Source organism: Mesocricetus auratus, unplaced genomic scaffold, assembly GCF_017639785.1.
Source record: "Mesocricetus auratus isolate SY011 unplaced genomic scaffold, BCM_Maur_2.0 Super-Scaffold_100011, whole genome shotgun sequence".
NCBI classification, from domain to species: Eukaryota; Metazoa; Chordata; class Mammalia; order Rodentia; family Cricetidae; genus Mesocricetus; species Mesocricetus auratus.
The window spans coordinates 25,221,032-25,240,543 of NW_024429195.1; the positions used below are offsets into that span (position 1 = coordinate 25,221,032).

Sequence of the window (19,512 nt, forward strand, 5' to 3'; positions counted from 1 at the left end):
ACCACTGCCTGCCTTAGCTCGGCGTCGGTGCCGAGGACGGTGGGCGGGGTGGGGCGGGGCCGTGGCTCGTGGGGCCTGAGGGGAATGGCTGGGCAGATGAGGCGGGGCTATGAGCTGGGCGGGGCCTGTGGGGAAAGAGAGGTGGGGCAGGGCCTGCGAGAGACGGGCCAATGGAGTTGGGGCTTGAGCGGGAGGGGCGGGGTCTATGCGGGACGTGACCTATCGGGAGGGGCGTGGTCCGTGCAGGGCGTGGTCTGCGTGCAGCGGGGCGGGGGTGGGCGTGTCCGTGCGGGGCGGGCCCTGCGCGGCGGGCGGGGCGGTGGCGCTGGCTGAGACAGTCTTTGCGCCGGCGGCGGTGGCGGCGGTGGGGGCTGGGCGGAGCGCCGCGGTGCGGGGCGGCCGGGCTGGCGGCGGCTGGGAGCCGCAGGCGGGAGCGAAGCGGAGAGCACCGGGGGCTGGGGCGGCGGAACGGCTGCGGGGAACCCGGGAGCGTGGGTGCTGAAAGGTAACCGCGGGCAGCGGGCCCGGTGAAGCGGCCTCTGCAAACGGAGCTCGGGCCGGGCGGGTCAGACCCTCTCTGGATCCCGGGGCTGGCGGCGGCGCCCGCGGCGGGACCTGGGCCGCGCCCTGCCCGCGCCGCACCGGGCTACACCTCGTTCCGAGCCTTTGTCTGACAGCCGAGCCGGGGCCGGAGCTGCGGTCGCGAGCACGAAAGGAAGCTGGGCGTCCTCCTGGGCCCGAGTGCGGACTGCCTGCCCCGGGCTCAGCCGACCTTCGGGAGCAGGTCCGGTACAGCCGCAGTCCCGTGCTTCCCCCAGGGTCTGCAAACTATCAACAAAGAAGCCCCACCGGACGGGGCAAGCCCGAGCTGCCTCAGTGGCGCTCTCGCACAGCTAACGCTGTGAGGGCTTTCGGGCTGAAATCCAGGGTGTTCTGTAGGTGGTTTAAAGTACCATTTTGTTTCCGTTTCGACGGTGAGGCTTTCAAAATCTGGGTTAATTCAGTTAAAGCCTGTCTCGGAAGCATACCCATAGGGGAAGGAAAAAAGTATAAAATGGGATTATTTGAGGGGTAATCATGTAACTTTTTGAAAGTGCTTTATGGGGTGAGTTGTAACTAATAGGTTCTAACGCGGTGGTTTGCACTAAAGATATTTTTGCTTGCTTCGTTTTAGTTTTGGGAATGAATTGTTGGCTGCCTGTTCATGGGAACACCACGGAACCTACAAACAAGTCTATTAAGAATCTGTCATCTCGAAAATTTTATTCTATGAATGTTTTCCATTAAGAAGGTGTCAACAGAGGTTTGTGATTTTTGCCACATAAGAGACTAATTTGAAACAGTTCCCTGGCAGTGGTCAGATGTCTGGAACTGGCAAGAACTAAGCTCTAGGCTCGGAATGCTCACCCTTCAGCGAGAGAGACACAGCGCTGCTACCTACATACTGTCTAAATGCAATCTCTCTGGTGCCACTTAACATAATGGATGGCTTTTCTGCGTCTCGTTTTCAGATAGAGCACTGAGGCTTGCCGTGCTGTGGGGGCGTTTCCTATAGATCCAAGCACTGTCCATTCGCTCCTGTTTCCAGATGTGTTTTCTCATTTGTGTACTTGAAAGATCTACCATCACATGAACTCCACGTTGAGCCACAGAGTTCTGTGACCCAGGAAGATCCAGGAATGGTGTTGCCCAGCTTCGTGACAAGCCGGTTTTACATCTGCATGACAATTAAATATATATCCTTCGCTAATTAAGGCCATGGAACCAAATAAAGACATGCACATTCCTTTGCCAAACGAACTCTGGAGATGTTGAATTTCACTGTAACTGGTCGTTCCCAGTTAACTAACAGCATATAAGTGATGTACAAATGGACGTGAAAGCCTGTGGCACTGTATCTGAGTTCTAGCTCACACTGAAGATTAGAAAAAACCAAACCAAACCAAATCCTATTATGACTAATCCTTGGGAAGAGAAAGTCTGCAAAATGGCCCAAACGAGTCTCCTGCAAGGGAAGCAGTTCTACTGTCGGGAATGGGTTTTCCACAAACTTCAGCACTGCCTCCAGGAGAAGTCGAGCTGCTGCACCAGTGCAGCCAACACGCAGTCCCTTGTGGGGAACGCTGGGAATAATGCTAGTGCCCTCTCCGGGAAGGGGGCCTCCTGGGGCGTGCTGCTGGTGGGAGGACCCGGCAGTGGGAAAACAGCCCTGTGCACTGAGCTCCTGTGGCCCAGCTCACCAGCCAGCTTGCAGAGAGGTCTGCATCGCCAGGCTTTGGCTTTCCACTTCTGCAAAGCCCAGGACTCAGACACTTTGTGTGTTGGAGGGTTTATCAGAGGTCTGGTAGCCCAGATCTGCCAAAGTGGACTCCTTCAAGGTTATGAGGACAAGCTAAGAGATCCTGCTGTCCAAAGTCTGCTAGAGCCTGGGGAGTGTGAGAGGAACCCCGCGGAAGCATTTAAAAGGTAACCACAAGAAGGCAGCCATGCTTACTCATCTCTGCATCCAAGTCTGAGATACCTTGACTACACTGCTCAGGTGTTGGATGTAAATCACTGCTCCTCACTACACCTCCCTAGTTTTAATAGAAAATTGAACCAAACTTAAGCTTTGTTTTATTGCCTATTGTGTGGCTTAGATGTGAAGCTTTAATTTTAAGAACAGAATGTCCCTTTCTTAAACAGTTCCTGTAGATGGGAAGGGGAATTTATTCTAAGATACAACCACTAGGTGCTGGGACACTGGGGTGTGACTTCTCTGAGGCCAGCTTTTTTTTTTTTTTTTGTCCATGGTAGAACTTACAGTTTCTGCAATTGTGAAAGGTACGTTCTCTAAAACAGAGACCTCGGGAAATTTGCTCATGTTGTGGGGTGTAGTCTATTAACTGGCGGAAAAGGGGAGTGATCTATGGTGGTATCTATACAACAGCAAACATTTGAGGCATCTTAGTGCTTTGAGTGGTGAAGACAACATTGTTGTAATTTAAGAATCTGAGATGGAAGGGTTGGTGTAAGGGAGCACGTTGCTTTTAAATGGTTTCAGATGCAAAACTGCATTCCAGGAAACACCATTCCTTGGAGATAAGTTCTGTGTGTCAGTCTCTGCCCATGTAGCAGCAGTCACATGTCACTTGTGCTGGTGTACCTGTTTCTCTGGTGCTCTCTTGCGTACCTGTTTCTCCTCCACACAACTTAGCTCCTCCACGACCTAGTCTGTGTAAAGTATTCTATGTCCTGCCTGAGAGGTTTGTGTGTCTGGAGGAGGGATTTGCAAAGGATGACAAATCAGTGTTTGTTTTACGTCCTGAAATCTAAACCTTTTGCAGGTGATATTGAAAGTATTTAATAGTGATATCAAACACTGGGAATTGCTGTGCCAAATGTGTTAAAAATATTAAGCCATTGTAATTTTCTTAGGGAGTCTGTGACATGGGAACCTTTGTTCCATTTTCCTGATGAGGAAACTGAAGGAGAGAAAGCAGAAGGAAAATTACCTAAGGCTGAACCGGATGGGACTCTGCATGCCTGACATTTGAAATATAGCCATGTTATTGTAACTAGGGGAGTTGTTTGATGAGCTTCTGAGTAATAGAAGTGAGTTGTGAAGGTGGAGAGCTGGGAGGTGTTTAGCACCATGTTATGGCCCACGGAGTGACACTAAGCGTGCTGTTTGAATGGGAGATGCCCACAGACTCATGTTTGCAAGCTTGGACCACAGTTAGGTGCAGCCCTAGAGGTGGGGACCAACTGAAGGAAGTGGGTCCCTGGGGGCAGGCCTTGAAGTTCTTAGCCCTACCCCATTTCCTGTCTGCTCCCTCCTTCCTGACTGACCATCTGCCTCAGGCTACTGCCACCATGACTTTCCCAGTTGAGTGGACTCTGTGCCCTCAAACTGTTCCCAAAGCCCCCTTCTTGTTAGGCATTTAGTCACAGTAATGGAAACTAGTCATATAGGTAGTCACCCGAGGGTTGAAGGTGAATGGTTTAAATATGGCAGTCAGCTTGAGGTAGGGTTTGAGAGAGGTGACATTCTTCTAGACTTGTTAATGTATAAATAGCTGTCCAGTAAACACCGGACAAATCTTCTATTTTGTTAGCCATCACATTCAGGGCTACTGCCTGTAAGCCAATGAGGAAATCAGTACAAACCTGTGGCAGGTGGCAGGTTTGGTGAGGGCACCCAGTTTGGAAGCCCTGCAAACCTTACAGATGGTACATAAACACCCCTCTTCCCCCTTACTGCCTTTTCTAAAGGTAACTTAATAATTAAGGAGCCAGGTTTTAAATTATTCTGTAAGCCATCTGGGTAACATCTTAATTACGTCTAGAGTATCTCATCTGATATTTAAGAGTTCAAACTCTTGTTTGGTAATTGTTTTTTTTTTTTTGGTTGTTGTTGTTGGGTTTTTTTTGGTTTTTTGTTTGTTTGTTTGATGTATTCTCATCCCAAGCAATTCATTCCTCATAGTATCATTAATTTTCCTAAGATATTCAGGAAATTTTCTCCTATTCAGACTTTAGTCTGTAACTATTTTTCTGCCTGATTTGAAGCTATTAACTAATGGAAGGGAAGGAAGCCACGTTAGGGCTATGGGTGAAAACCACACCCACCCTGTCCTGCTTGACAAAAGTGCCAGTCCCTTGGTGGTCTCACCTATACTTCTGTGTGTCTGCTTGCTTGCCTTTCCATTCGGTCATTTAACAAGAAGTCCCTCCTGAACGGAGGCTCCTCCATCGTGGGTTTCCCACCCTTTAGAACTGTAAGAAACCCTGTAAGGTCGTCGTTTATACCCTTCCCACTCGGGTATTTTGTTACAGCAGTACAAAGTGAACTTAGACAACCCACTTTGAGTGAGTTCTTCAGAAAAATGTATTAGGAGCATGTTTGATTTAAGCATGAATAGACACTATTCAACAGGTCACCCAGGAGAGAGCTGTCGTTTTCAAGTAGCTACTTTATTTGGGAAGACAGTTAAGGGGATGTGCCAGTTAGAGTTTCTGGGATGACCATCAGCAACCTGGGGAGGTTGGGTTAGTCATGGTTCCACATCAGTGTTCATCACCAACAGAAGTCAGGGCAGGAACTTAAGCAGGGCAGGAGCCTGGAGACAGGAGCTGATGCAGAGGCCATGGAGGGATGCTGCTTACTGCCGTGCTCCTCGTGGCTTGCTCAGCCTGTTTTCTTACAGAACCCAGGGTCACCAACCCAGGGATGGTCACCAACCTAGGGAGGGACCTGGCTGGGCCCTCACACATCAACCACCAATTGGGAAAATGCTCTACAGGCTTGCTTACAGCCATTTTAAGGAGGTATTTTCTTAACTGAAGTTCTTTCCTCTCAGATGACTGTAGCTTGTGTCAAGTGGGCATAAAACAAGCCAGCATGGTGTGAGATTAGATAATTGATACAGGATTAAATAAAATGTAAATGTAAGCCTAGAAAAATAGAATCATCCTTTTTCCTTTCTATAAACATTTCAAAGCCAGCTTTTGTAGCATTACTTTCTTAACGTGTAAATCTTGATAATATGAATGGCTTTGAGAACACACAGGAAACATTAGGACAGCAGTCTATATTTGATGGAGAAAAATCTCAGCTGGAAATTGACTGAGGGGAGATTTAGGCACATCTTTTTCATCCACTTAACTTTCCCCCCTCAGTTTTATTTTTCACCATTTTCCTTGTAGACTGTGTAGTACCACTAGTTATATTCTTACATGACATGATGTATGGCTGAGTTTATTGGAGTGACTTTTATCTATTTATACATGGCAGCTCCTTTCGCCTCAGACATGGCATGATGCTTCTCAGATGTAGTTGTCCAAAGTTCCCCTCCCATTCATTCATTCATTCATTCATTCATTCATGAGCGGACAGTGAATGTTGTGCTGAGTTCTGAGTCGAATTGAGCTGGAAATAAAGCAATGTGTGGGGCAGCTACAATCCTGCCGCCAGAGAGACTAGATTCTAAGTAATCCCCACCCTGCTTCTATGAAGTGAGGGTTAGGTTGGAAACCCATTACAGTGTTCATGTGACACGAGAGCACTGTGCCACGCACACCATTATTTCACTTACTGAAGAGACATAAAAACACACAATTGCTTGTTTCTTTTCTTTTAGTTTTCAGTTAATTGTGTGTGTTTATAGGGGTTTTTTAAAGCACATTTCTGTTACTCAAAGGAACTGAGTTTATAATGCTTTCATTTTTATTTGTGCTGAGAACTGGTGGCTCCTTTCTTTCTTTCTGTTCCCTCCCATCCCAGGTTTTCATTACAAAGCTGTGTGTTTCGCCTTCAGCATGGCATCTTGTGTAGTTAGAACGAGAGAGGCAGGGCTTCCTGTCAGCCCTGTAACCCTTAGCAATCCTGTTATTTCTGAGCAAACGGTAACTCTTTGTGGTGAGGTGCTGTGGGTAGTGGCTTCAGGTCTCTTGTGTGATTTAGAAGCAGGATAGAAGATGTTGTTTCACTAGGCAACCAGCTGCCAGCTAGGCCCCAGTCTAGGTCCTTTAGACTTAGGTGGACACGATGCCCAGAAGCCCTTGTCTCCATCCCTGCCTTTATTTCTGGATGATGCTTGCAGGTGTCCCTCTCCCTCTGGTACCAAGTGTAAGTGGAATAGGATTGTGATGAAATATTAAAGATGGGTGAATGGCTGTGGGCACTGAGAGTTTGGCAGGTAGTGTGTTATTGGCAAGGGCAGTGGACTCAAAAATCTCAAGCTGAGAGATCAGTTCACACGCCCACCCAACAGAACAGGAATCCTGGAAGGTCGGGATCTATCTGGTAATTCGGTCTGCCATCTCCTTGTTCTTGCCTGGGGTCTTACTCATGCAACCATCCTTTGTCCCCACCTCTCTCCACCATCTTCATGATGTCATTCATGCCCGAGGAACTTTTCCTGCCTACTGTAGTGCTTAGTTAGCACTTTGCATGATGCCAGCAGCTGCTAAGTAATTATCATTTAATGAATGCATAATGTTGCTTGCTTATCTAAAATATTCCCTAGCATAACTAAAAGGCTGAAGCCTTTGAATGAGTTTTAAAAAAACAAAAATATTGTATTGTTGAGGCTAGTTTCAAATGCAGAACAGACGAATGTAGTGATTTTTAATTTATTAACCACCTGTGTGAGTTGGCATCAGGTAACTTAGTGACTCGATGCTCATCTCTCATCTCACCTGTCTTCAACAGAAGACTCAGGGCAGAGGGCCTACCCTCTTATTCTCCTGTGTGTGCTCATGGCAGCAGATTCTGTTTTCATCACTTGGTTTTTATAACTAGTACTGTGTAAGATAACTGTTATTTTTCATTCTTTTTAAAAAGTATTTTTGAAAGTTAAAAATAAGAACTCAGGTCTCCAGGAGCGAGAGTAGTAGGTGCTTATGAACCACTAGATGTGGGCGCTGAGAGTCAAGCTTGGGTCCTCTGCAAGAACAGTAGTTTCTTAACGCTGTACCATCCTCCACCCTCCTCATCTCCCATCCTTAAGTATTTTTAGGTTGAAGATCCCTATGGAAGTGTTTAAACACAGCAAAAACTATATTTTCATATACAAAACTTTGCAGGTGCCTTTCAGGCCAAGACCATTTTCACCCGTTGCTTTATCATTTAAGATATGTATTTATTTTTAAGAGCATTTTTAATTATGTGTATATGTAGGTTCGTGCACATGAGTGCAGGTGTCCGCAGAGACCAGAAGAGGGAGTTGGGTCCTGTAGAGCTGGAGTGACAGATGGTAGTAAACTGTCATGTAGGTCCTGGGAACTGAACTTGGGTTCTCTGTAAGATCAGTGAGCACCCTAATCCCGAGCCGTTTCTCCAGCCCCACTCCATGGTTTTCCTCCAGGATGGGTTCCATTCTTTGAGCCTCCTGCTTTCTCTCCCGTGGATCTGCTCTCTTGCTCCGAGGTGGATTCTGAGATCTGAACACCTGAAGTCAGGCTCTCTGTAGCTGCTAGCTGCTCTGCATCCTTGGCCTCCCAGCACTCATGTAATGCTGACACAACATGTTGCTTCTGCATGCATATTTTTAATTCACTTTGGATAGCTTTGATTTTCCTTTCAGACCAGAGAGAAGAAAGTTGTGTGCCCTGCAAGTTGGGATATTTTTACCCAATTCTGGAATTTAGCATTTCCATACAGACTTTTTCATTCCTCGGGAAGGTTCTCTAACAGGGATGTGGACACTGAGCCAGCTGCTGTCTGCTTGTGAGCTGACGTGCTCTGAGTGATGTTGTCTGCTCTGTCTTACATGTGGACAGTTTGATTTGTTTGCATGTGTCAGAAACACCCTGAGTGTTCTCTACAAACTTGACTCAGGTTTTCTTGAACTTGTGCCTGTAAATGGCACGTCTTCCTCGGCTCTGTCACTCAGTTCTTTTTACAGAAATGTGACTTCTGTCGGGCATACTCACAGGGAGATTTGGGTGTATGACTGTTGGCCTCTGAGCTTGTGGCTCAGCCTGCCTTTTGCAGGTTTCATTGTTCTTTCTAGTGCATTCCCCACTGACAGTTCTTTGGTGGCTCTTCCCCTGGGTTCTCTCAGGTTTGCCCTACAAAACACCCTCACATGTTCTTGATGTGCATGGTTCTATCTTATCTAATGTCATAGTCAACAGTGCAGATCTCGTTATCCTGATCTATGCCTGTCATTTCTCTTGGCCATCCCTGACTAACTAACCTTGGTTCAAAATCACTTCCCTTCCGAGGTGTCTTTCCTTTTTCTGTTTTTTAATTGTGTGTGTGTGTGTGTGTGTGTGTGTGTGTGTGTGTGTACGTGCACATGTGTCACATACGTGTCACACATTCTTAAAATAAATAAAGATGTTGCAAGTGCAATCCAGAAATATCTTGACTCGATGCTTACATGCCAAGGAATGAAGTATAAAAGTATGGAAAGACTTTTGTTTGCTGAGTTGAAGCAAGGTGATTCATAATGCAAGTCCCAAATCCGCTGAAGTGTTTCAGACCTTGGGTCTAACAGTGTGTGCTGTGTGCAGTTTCCATGTCTCATGTTCAAAGCCAAGGCTGCAGTGAAGTCCTTCCACATAGCACAGGCCTTGCCAGCCGCTTTGGCTTTTCCCCTGCCAGCCGCTTGGGCTCTGCCCCAGTTGCAGTCCCCAAATAAACACACAGGAAGCTATATTAATTATGAAGCTGTTGGCCGTTTGCTTGATTTCTTACTGTCTATCTCTGATTTAAGTATTTACCTCATAATTGTTAATCTAAGTATTTCTCTTACCAGAGAAAGGGTCCGGACCTTTTACTCCTCTGGAGGCTACATCGTGATTCCCTGTGTTTCTCCTTCCCAGAGTCCTCCTCAACTCCTAGTCCCACCTATCTTGCTTCCCTATTGGCCAACAGTGCTTTATTCAACAACCAATAAGAGACAGATTTCACAATGACATCTCCCATCAACATACACTTTATTAGGTATTTTATGTTGACCTAATTTTGGGTCATGGTGTATTTGGAAATCTTCACTGTTTCAAAGTTATTTTTCAAAAGTAATGGAACCACATGTGGAGTTGCAGCCCACAGTTGAAGCAGCTGAAGTCTAGAGCCATGTCTGTCTCTGTTTTCTTGAGATTGAGACCTGGGCCATGTTGGTAGGTATGACCTTAACAGAGGCTTCATTGCAGCTTTTTCTCTGGTACTTCTTGCCATCACCATGGTAACGGAACTGTGGTGAGAATGTGCTCTAGTTGGCCTGCTGGTCCAGTGATAACAGTTAAGGAGAGACAGGCCAGCTGCAACCTGACCCTAAGCTTGGAGTAGATAAAACAAACGCATAGACACAAGAAGAGTATATGTAATTGTTATTGGGGGCTGGATGCGTGAGATAGACCACAATTATGAAAATAACTGCAAGACTAATAAAGGAGTATTTCAAATGGGAAGTCATTGTTTTCATTAGGAAGCTGGGAGTCATGGGTTAATCAATTTTTCTCATCCATATACTCAATCTGCCAGCAGCTTGTTTACCTCCAAAATTAATCCAACACCTCCTGTTTCCACTTCCCACCATGACTAAATCCTTCTGCGTTGCCAGAACTATGGCAGCCTTCCCTGGACCATCAGAGATAGTGAACCACTTACACCTGGCAGCACCTCTTACACCTGGAGAGGAAAACCTGAGCTCTCCATGGTCCCCTCTTGGCCTTGGCCTTAACTTTGTCGTTTTGCCTACCTTTTTGAGCAAGTAGAGTACATGGTTATTAGAACATAGTAAAAGCAATTACTATTAAACTATTAGCCAATTACTTGTTTTAATATAAAACATTCTAATTTTGGCAACATTGATATAATTTTTGTTGTTTTAACCACATTTGATTCTGAAATACTCCATTTTCATGTGAGAAACAGTTTACACACATAGTTATATGTATTAAAGAGTTGTAGAAGAACAAATGTCTTTTACATCATTTCCCTGCCGTAGCAAGAATACTCCCATATTCAGAGGGAATAAAAGTGTGGACAGCTAAGGAAGTCCTTCATCTCACTGCCTCTGAGAGGTCCGAGGCGTGAGCTATCTGGAGTCCCAGAGAGGCACTGTACAGATGAGGTTGTATAGCCAGCATCATCATTAGGCAACATTTTCCTATGACTTTTTTATTTTAAAGATTTACTTTATTTTTTATGCATATGTGTTTGTATATATATGCCACATGAGTATAGATACCCTAAGAGGCCAGGAGAGCAGGTCAGATCTCTTGGAGCTGGGATTACAGTGGTAAGCCAGTTGATGTGGATACTGGGAACCAGGTCCTCTTAGAGTATCCTTAGGCATTCAGTGATGCTGAGGCCACTTTAGTACTTTGGTTTGTTTGTTCGAATGCATATTAGGGGTGAGGGATGCACTGGGTACACCAGCTCTTGTCTAGGATATGCATCAAGCAGATGTGGCAAACATCCTGTGTGTTTATTTGCTTCTTTCGTTTGTTTTGTTTTGTTTTGTTGACAGTTAGAGGAGGTGGTTGGACCAGAAGTTAAGATGACAGGTAAAAATGTTTTATAGAAACCGAAGCAGGGCATGAGCGAGGGCTGGGAAATTAGAAAGTGGGCTGCTCTTTCATATAGTGCTACTTAGAATGTTTAGAAGGAAGTTTGACAAGAGCCCTTCAGTCCCAGAAGATACCAAGTACAAGGTCCTGGACTGGGTGGGAGTTGGTTTAAAGTCGAAGAACAGAGGTGTGCTTGTGTGTCTAGGAGAGAGCTCCCAGTGGGAGGCACAACTAGCGGGGAGCCTGAAAGAGCTTTAGATGGCCGTAAGGACATTCATTTTTTCCTTGAGTAGAGTGGAGGCCTTTGAAGCTCGTTAGACAAAGATAATCTGACTTCTGGTTTCATAAGGTCACGGTAGCTGATGTCCTGAGAAGAGGGTAGGTGAGCTAAAACAAGGAAAGCAGTAGATGGCCAATGCGGTCATCTGTGTGCTTGAACTTGGAGAAGTGAATGACCCAGTATAAGTGTATTCTGAGTTTGTTGTCAGATTGACCTGAGAGCTTGTTGGATGTGAGTTATGTCAGAAATAAAGCAAGATTTGTCTCTTGGGATCTCGGCTGGGAAGTCTGGAATTTTGAGTTTACTGCAAATAGAAGCTGGAGGGAGGAGCCCAGCGAGGGTCGGACACTGGAGGGTGAGTTCTGAAAAGCTGAACCCCATCATGTAAGCACAGAAGGTGAACAAGCGGTTCAGATCCAGCCGAGTCTTGCATGGCATCTAAGGCCACACATGAGCAGGCAGAGTAGGAACATGGGCTGAAAACCTGGTGGGTTTTCTGATTAAGAAAGGAATCGCTGTAGTAGGAGGCTAGGACTATGCACAAAGGTGTCCGTTGTAAAACATTGCTGCTGTTGAGGATCCTGCATGGCAGTGAGTGACCCGACAGGTTTTGGGAATAGCCACAGCATAAGAAAGCTCGAACCACTGGCATCATGAATAAATACTAGAGGTAAGTACTTGGGAGACCGAAGCCTTCACTGTGATGCAGGAGCTGAGAACCTGCGGGCTTGTGGATGTTTGTAGAATACAGGGAAGGCACGGTAGAAGGCCAGGAGCAATAAAGGAGAGATGCAAAGTCCATTTCAAGGGAGACAGAGTGTTGGAACTGTTGTTAAGGCGGATATGGAATCTGATGAACAGGCTGCCAGGATAAGAGAGCAAAGGGAACATCTCCAGCGAAGGTGTGAATTTGTCCCCCATGACCATGGTTAGAGGAAACTGGAGCTGTGAGCCAGAGTGGGTTAGTGTAGGAGACTCTAGTGAAGTTGTCTTCTGACATACGCCCATGTCTACATGACATACTGTGAAGAATGGTATGGGAAGCAGCCAGAACCTGGAATCCTGAAAATACCTGGATTGTCTGGCTTTCTGTTGCTTCTTTTGCCAGCAGGTTCCCAATTTATATTCCTAATTTTAAGCATATATTTATTTATATGTGTGTGTGTGTTTGTGGGCACGGCCATGCCATTAACATCTGTGGGGAGTCGGGTTTTCAGATTTGACTGCAGATGCATTTACCCACTAGTAGGCGGGCGGTGGTGGCAAGCACTCTTGACCACTGAGCCTTCCCTCCGGCCCAGACCCCACCCTCCATACAATTTTAAGTGTGTGTCAGTGTGTTGGGTGATAGCAGTGTCCTGATGGTGTCTCTCATCGGTGAAGACCTTTCCTTCCTTGAGCCAGCAGTGCCAATGGGAATCTATCATCAGGAGACTCTGTGGTCTTTGCCAAACCCCTGGTCTGCTTGTGTTCTTTGGTATAGTTTGCCACACTTTTGACCAGGTCCTGGAGACATCTCAGTCCCTTGGTGCTCAGAGGTTTAGTTAGGTCTTCCTGGGCTATGCTTAGATTATCCCTGTAGTGCCCTGCCCTTTGCAACCTCAGATTCTGCCAGCTCTCTAGAGTTTTGTTTGTGTTTAAAGTAAGCAGAATTCTCTTTCCAGCATGCAGGCTGAGAGCTGGCCTGCTGGCCTGCAGACACACTTGGCCTACTTTGTTCAGCCTTGTAAACACCGACCAGGACTTAGCAAACACACCTTGGGGAAAACCAATCTGTGTGCAGACACTTCAGACTGGCTGCTCTGTAAAGTGGCCTGACTGACCTCTACCGGCCCTGTGGGCTTGCTTCCTGGCAGTCCCTTGGTAAGCCCAGCTGCTTCCTGGTCTGCACCTGTGACCACTCACAGCTCCGGATCACCAGATGATTCTGGAATCAGCAGGCCAGTCCCTGTCTTTGAAAACACCCCGTTCCCTGGCCCTGGAGTGGCGATTCATCTAGGCTTCTTGTCACCTCCCCCCCCCCCGTTATAAATGCAGGTGTTGTCATCTGGCCGTTGTTTTTCCTGGTGGCTCTGGCAGCCCTGTGCTGTTGCCACTCACCACATTCACTCTGCAGAGTCAGCAAGGATGGAATGCCCTGGAACGTTCCCATTTTATAGATCTGTGCCTTGTGTGGTTTCTTTAAAAGAAATCCATCCCTGCTCCATTTCTGTGAATGTGAATGTGGCTTTTCTAAGTCCTCGGGCTGGATTGTGCACTATCAGTACTAGGTCTGGTCTAGAGTGGCCACTCTGGCCATCCTGTCTTTTACACCCCTCTTCTGTCTGGATCCCCAGACTCTCCATTCTGCTTGCTGTGATCCCCCTGTCCAGGCCTCTCCATCAGCTTTACCTTTACATGAGGGTAGCAATGTGACACTTGAAGTCACTACCCCAAGTTGATTCCAGTATTGACGCAGATGTTTTCCCGCTCAGTTCCTGCCTTCCTGAGACTGTGTGCGTGCTCTCTGTATGGCTGGCAGGTTTCTGGCCATCATTGCACACCTTTAGGCGGGTTGGGTTCACGTAGTTCACTCAGAGCTAAACTTCTGGAGTTGCTTTTGCCTGCCCTACATTTTTCTTTGTTATCATATTCCATGTTTGCTTTGGTCAAGGTTTCAGAAACAGGTTTCTCCTTTTAGATTGGCTATACTCTGACCTTGTTTTAATTATCAGCTGGTTGTTACTGCTGGCTCGGTGAATGAATAGATAGTATTTTATCCATGATTGATTGGAAATATCAGCTGTCGTCATCTTCCCCCCTTACAAATGCTTTAATTTATTGGATGGATGATTAATTTATTTCTAAGGAAAGAAAACACAATCTAAGTTTGTTGTCCCAAGAGAAAAAAAAAGATAAAAATTATTAGTATTTTTAATCTTCTGTAAAAAACAAATAAAACCCCCTAGAAAGAAAAAAATTATTAAAGCCTGGGGGTTTTTTGTTTTGTTTTGTTCTTGTTTATTTTGAATAATTTATTGATAAAATGACTGGCAGATATGTCAGTGTGTACTCTAAGATAATTTAGCGCATGCCAGATTTGGCATTGACCTGTTAGGTAAATGACACATGCTACATGGGGTTCTCCACCTCAGCTCTTATTTGGATATTACTCGGATACTGAATTTTACAGGGAGGAGAGAGACTTGAAACTGGAGGATTCAAAGTGTGTGATCTGGTCATATCACACTCTGCCAATCTGGGAAAAGCCACTCAAACACAAAGGCTGGTTTGCCTCACAGTTTTCCAAGTTCTGGTCTCTGGTCAGGGGAGCCCACTATCCTTAGGCCTCTGTTGGGCGTGCTAGCCAGCAGTTGGGGAGCATGTTCAAAGCACAACTGCTGTCCTCATGGCTGGGTACTGAAAGAGAAAAAGAGGCCAGAGTCCCAGTGACCTCTTCAAGGGCATGCATGCCCTGGTGACCTGAAGACCTTTCAGCCCTGAATTTAGTGTCTTGTGTGAGATTTTGAGGATCTTGGTTCTTTACCCTCCCCTGGAATCAGAACAGCTTAGCTTAGCCCACTTACAAGTTATGGACACTTGTGCATGTGGCGGGTAGTGGACACTCTTGGTGTCTTGTTCTCCTTTTCCTCCTGTTTGCCACTGAGCACTCCAGACTGTCTGGCCTTTGAACTTACTCTCCTGTCTTCATGTTCCATTTCTCATGAGCAGTTTTGGGTTTCAGGATTACGCACTTTGCCTGGTTTCCAGGGTTTCTGATTGTGGTCCTCAGCCTGTACAGTAATTGCTTTTCCCATTGAGCCATCCCCTCAGCCTATGAGTGAGAATCTATGATGTGGAACAGTCTATCTGTGAAACCACAGTCGTGTACCACTCATCACTGAACGAGTACTGTGCTGAAGCCCAGAGAAAGGGTCTCGGATGTGAGTGTTTAGAGAGAAAGATGTGCACATTCTCACTGTGGAACCAGCAGGTAACAGAGGGAGTGCAGAGCCACGATGTTCAGAATCCACAGGACCTCGCTGACTCTTCCCATCTTCATCCCTTTTGCTTTTCATGTTTTCTCCACAGGCCTGAGCCCGCAACAGAAGTGCGTACTCATGAGGTAGAAGCCAGTAATACTATTACATAGGAAGCAGAGTTAACACTGAGACACAGTTTGCTCTTAGATGCATGAGCTCCAAAGTTTTGTGCCTGCCTCACTTCCCACTCTCTCTTATAGACAGAGCAGAGGCCTTAATGTCTGTCGACCCCAGCTCAGTAGAGGATTCTGGTATTCTATTGTGAATAAAAATACCAGGAATTGTTTAGCAGCACCAGGGCTGCGGGATGGGGAGCATCCTAGCTATGGTTATGATTGCTGTGAGATAATACCATGGCCAAAGCCACTTGGGGAGGAAAGGGTTTGTTTCAACTGACACTTCCAGGTCACAGGCCATCACTGAGGGAAGTCAGGGCAGGAACCTGCATGAGGTAGGGGCTCATGCAGAGGCTATGGGGGAGCGCTGCTCACTGATTTGTTCATTGCGGCTTGCTCGTCCTGCTTTCCTACAGAACTCAGAACCACCAGCCCAGTGATGGTAGCAACCACAATGGGCTGGGCCCTTCCTCGTCAATTACTAATTAAGAAAACGCCCTACCGGCTTGCCTACAGCCATCTTATGGAGGCATTTTTCTTAATTGAGGTTCTTTCCTTTTAGATGACATTAGCTTGTGTCAAGTTGACATAAACTGTCCAGCACAGGGAGCCTGTGGTAGGCCACTGTTGGACTTGACCTTTTTTAATGTATTTGCAAAATTAATGTAACCTACTTGAAATAGTTGTATTGTAGGTTTTTGTTTTGGGTTTTTTTTTTATCTTGTCCCATTTTTAGCTACTGGTATCTGCTGTTTTTCACTTACTAGCTCTGAGTATGTGTTTTTTGTAAATACTCTTTGAACTAAGTGTTTAAACAGAGAGAGAGAGGGAGGCTTTTTTCCAGAATTTGCATTTCCCTCCTCAGCACTGGGGCAGTGGAACCATTCAAGGTCATGCCAGCTGAGGTTTGCATCAGTAGCCATGTCCTCATGTCCTAACAGTGAGAGTAAATGTTTGTCAGAAATGGAGGAATGAGGTCACGCGCTTCTGCTTTATTGAGACTGGATCCCAGAGTTGGCATCGGGTATTTCTCAGGACATTTCTGGTGTCTGAGAAGGTTCAAGTCCCCACTGTTACATGGACTGTAACAGCCCTACTGAATTTATGGATCACAGATGTTCTGCAGCCGAGGTACCTTCTTGCAGTGCATGACACTGCTTATCTTTATAGTCCAGTGTGTTCTCTGAATAGTTTCATTTGTTTATTCTGAGAACCTAACCCTAAAAGAAATCACAAAGCGAGCCCCTCTTCGGTACTGTGAAGTAAAGTACTCTCCCAGCACCCTGTAGAAAGGAGCAGGTGGTAGAAATGTGCTGTGTAGGTCCAAGGTAAGCAATCCACATAGAAATCCTCAGAGTACGTGGAAAGTAACACGTAAATGGCTTTAGAGTAAGCCCTCAAAATGTTCCATAGAAGTCGTAGTAAATGGGTTAATTCTAAGGAGCTCGCCTCCATGGTGATACATGCTGAGAACTACCAGGTGTGCATGCAGTTAGCGCTCTGGGGACCTAGGAAAGCTGACTTGAATCAGGGCAGCCAGTGGTGCAAGTTCTCATTGCAAAGCTCATGTTCTCAAGACCCAGACAGCTGGTTCTTTTGAACCTGAAGAAAAGAATAAACGGATGTCCCAGCTCAGGCAGTTATGCACTTAGCTTCTGACTGATTGGGTGAGAACCACTATTTCAAACCTTAGAAAAATCCAGAAGAGCAGATGACCACGTGTGGGTATTGTGTGGCCCAGTCAAGTTAACATGTAAAGGCAACCACCACAAGCCCATAGGAGCTGAGTAAAAGCCAGCAGTGAGTCGTTTATGTTCACTTTTGGGAATGGAGAACACTGTTCTGCCAGTACTGGAGTTGTAATACTCTTATTCTTGAGTGTTGTGAATATCTTATGTATTTGGGATAAAAAAATCTTTATAAACAGACGTTTTATAAATATAGCAGACCATTCATCCATTCACCCAGCAAACATAAGTAACTCTTAACAGGGTTCTGGGTGAGCTCTTGGTAGGGGAAAGTGAGTTCTCCTGGCAGTTCCTCCTCTCCCCTTAGAGATCAGGAAGGTAGATCCTATGCTACCAGTTTCTTGGTGGCTTGATGAGTCCCAGTTGCTGAGTTTTGAGCAGCACCCTTCCTGTGTCAGGTGGCAGAGTGAGCAGTGCAATCTCAGCCTTCTGTGAGTGTACTTGAGCTGAGCTCTGGGGGTGGAGAGAAGAGGGAGCATGGTAGCAGGCATACAAGGAGGGTTCTGGCATGAGAGAGGGTCTGTTTAAAGGCCCACAGGCAGGCCCACAAAGTTGGAGGGAATGGGTAAGTAGCAATTATTGGTCAGAGCCTGGAAGCAGAAACCTGTAGTTGGACTCAGCATGCTGCCAGGGCAGGGTGGACCTTGGTAGTTAGGAGTAATGATGGGATTGAAGGCCCTGGCCACACTATTCCATGAACAAAGGCTTTCTGTTTATTGACTTGCTCAGCATTAGTGTGTGAAGAGCAGAGTCAGACTACTGAGAATTCAGACTCCCACACCAAGGAATACATTACTAGAAGAGGCTTATTATATTTTCCTTGCATATTTTATTATATATTGCATTAATAATTTTTTGATTTTCATGCAATAATAATGACTTTTGTACAGTTCTATGATTTTAACAAATGTAGAATCAGTGATGGTATATAGTAGGACTTTCTTGTGTTGAACTTTTTCTTGGGGACTGCCAGCTCCCAAATAATGTCATGGAGACTTACTAATTATGAAAGCTTGGCATTTAGTTTAGGCTTGTTTCCAACTAGCTCTTATAACTTAATTAACCTACTTTTATCAATTTATGTTTTGACACATGGCTTGTTACCTTTTCTCCATAATGTATGTCTGCTTCCCTCCGTATCTCTTTTTCCCAGAGTTCCTTACTTCCCCCATAAGTCCCACCTATTCTCTCCTGCCTAGCTGTTGGACATTCAGCTTTTTGTTAAACTAATCGGGTGCCTTTGGCAGGGAAGGTAAAACAATATATTTTTACACAGTTCGCTCAAATATCCTACAGCAGTGGTACAGAGGATCTTGTCGCTCTTTCTTGGGAAGCCGGTTTGATATTCTCAGACACAAAGCTTTTTGGATCTTGGTCCATTCTCTTGGAAGGGAAGCTGTGTGAATCTCTTAGCCTATTATTTTCTGTTTCCCTTTCTGTTGCACTGGCAGCCTCTTGTGTGATGTATGCAGTTTGTTCATTTCCCAGGTGGCGTGCATCTAAGTGTTTCTGGTATGGGCTCTAGGTGAAACTACAAACCCTGAAGCTCATTCAGACTCTCATCTGGCCGAGAGTGGTAGATACTAAGGACAGGGAGGACAGGGATCTTTGGTTCATGTGATAGATGTGTGTTTGTGGAACTGCTAGACTAACCTGTGCTACTGGTTGGTTGGTTTGTTTCAATCAACCTTTGTGTTCACAGCAGACAAAATACTACCTAGGGTAAGGTGCAGTAGTGGGTGTTGATATCTTAAAGAGACTGAATGTGCTGGCTAGTTTTATGTTAACTTGACACAAGCTAGAATCATCTCATTTTCTCAGTTGAGGAAAAGCTTCCATAAGTCCAGCTGTAGGGCATTTTCACAATTAGTGATTGATGAAGGAGGGCCCAGCCCGTTGTGGGCAGGGCCATCCCTAGGCTAGTGGTCCTGGCCAGGCATGATGAGCAAGCCAGTAAGCAGCACTCTTCTTCTGTGTGCTGACTCTGAGGAAACCCATTGCAGAAGATTTCACCTCAGTGATGCTGATCTCTTCTTCATCACAGCAGATTCTTCAGCCCCAGCTGACCAGTGTTGATTGCCCCAGGAAAGTGAAGATTTCACTTGAGTAGTTCTGCTCTCTTGTTGAATCACGTCTGGCTATTTGACAGCAGCTGACCACAAAACCGATTTTTAATACAAAATATCACACCATTGCCCCAGTAGAGTCTTTGCTTCCCTCTGAAACTTCACAAGGCAGCCCTCCATTGTCTGCTCTGCTCTCAGCATTATTTTCCAATTTCCCACAACAGTTCATTAAGCTCTGGGCCCTCTGACTTTTCCAACCCACAGTCCCAAGGA

At 45.9% G+C, this 19,512-nt stretch overlaps 1 protein-coding gene across 2 annotated transcripts in view; it reads left to right on the forward strand.

Annotated features, from left to right (window-relative positions):
* The first annotated feature begins 375 nt into the window (after positions 1–375).
* The window catches only part of Ankrd50 (ankyrin repeat domain 50), a 33,292-nt gene continuing 14,155 nt past the window's right edge, over positions 376–19,512 (forward strand). The window contains exons 1-2 of one of the 2 annotated variants that reach the window (XM_040754467.1): positions 376–505; positions 1,175–2,466. In XM_040754467.1, coding sequence (XP_040610401.1) covers positions 1,955–2,466 — 512 coding nt within the window. In that variant the 5' untranslated portion in view covers positions 376–505; positions 1,175–1,954. The other variant, XM_040754468.1, reaches the window with a different exon arrangement.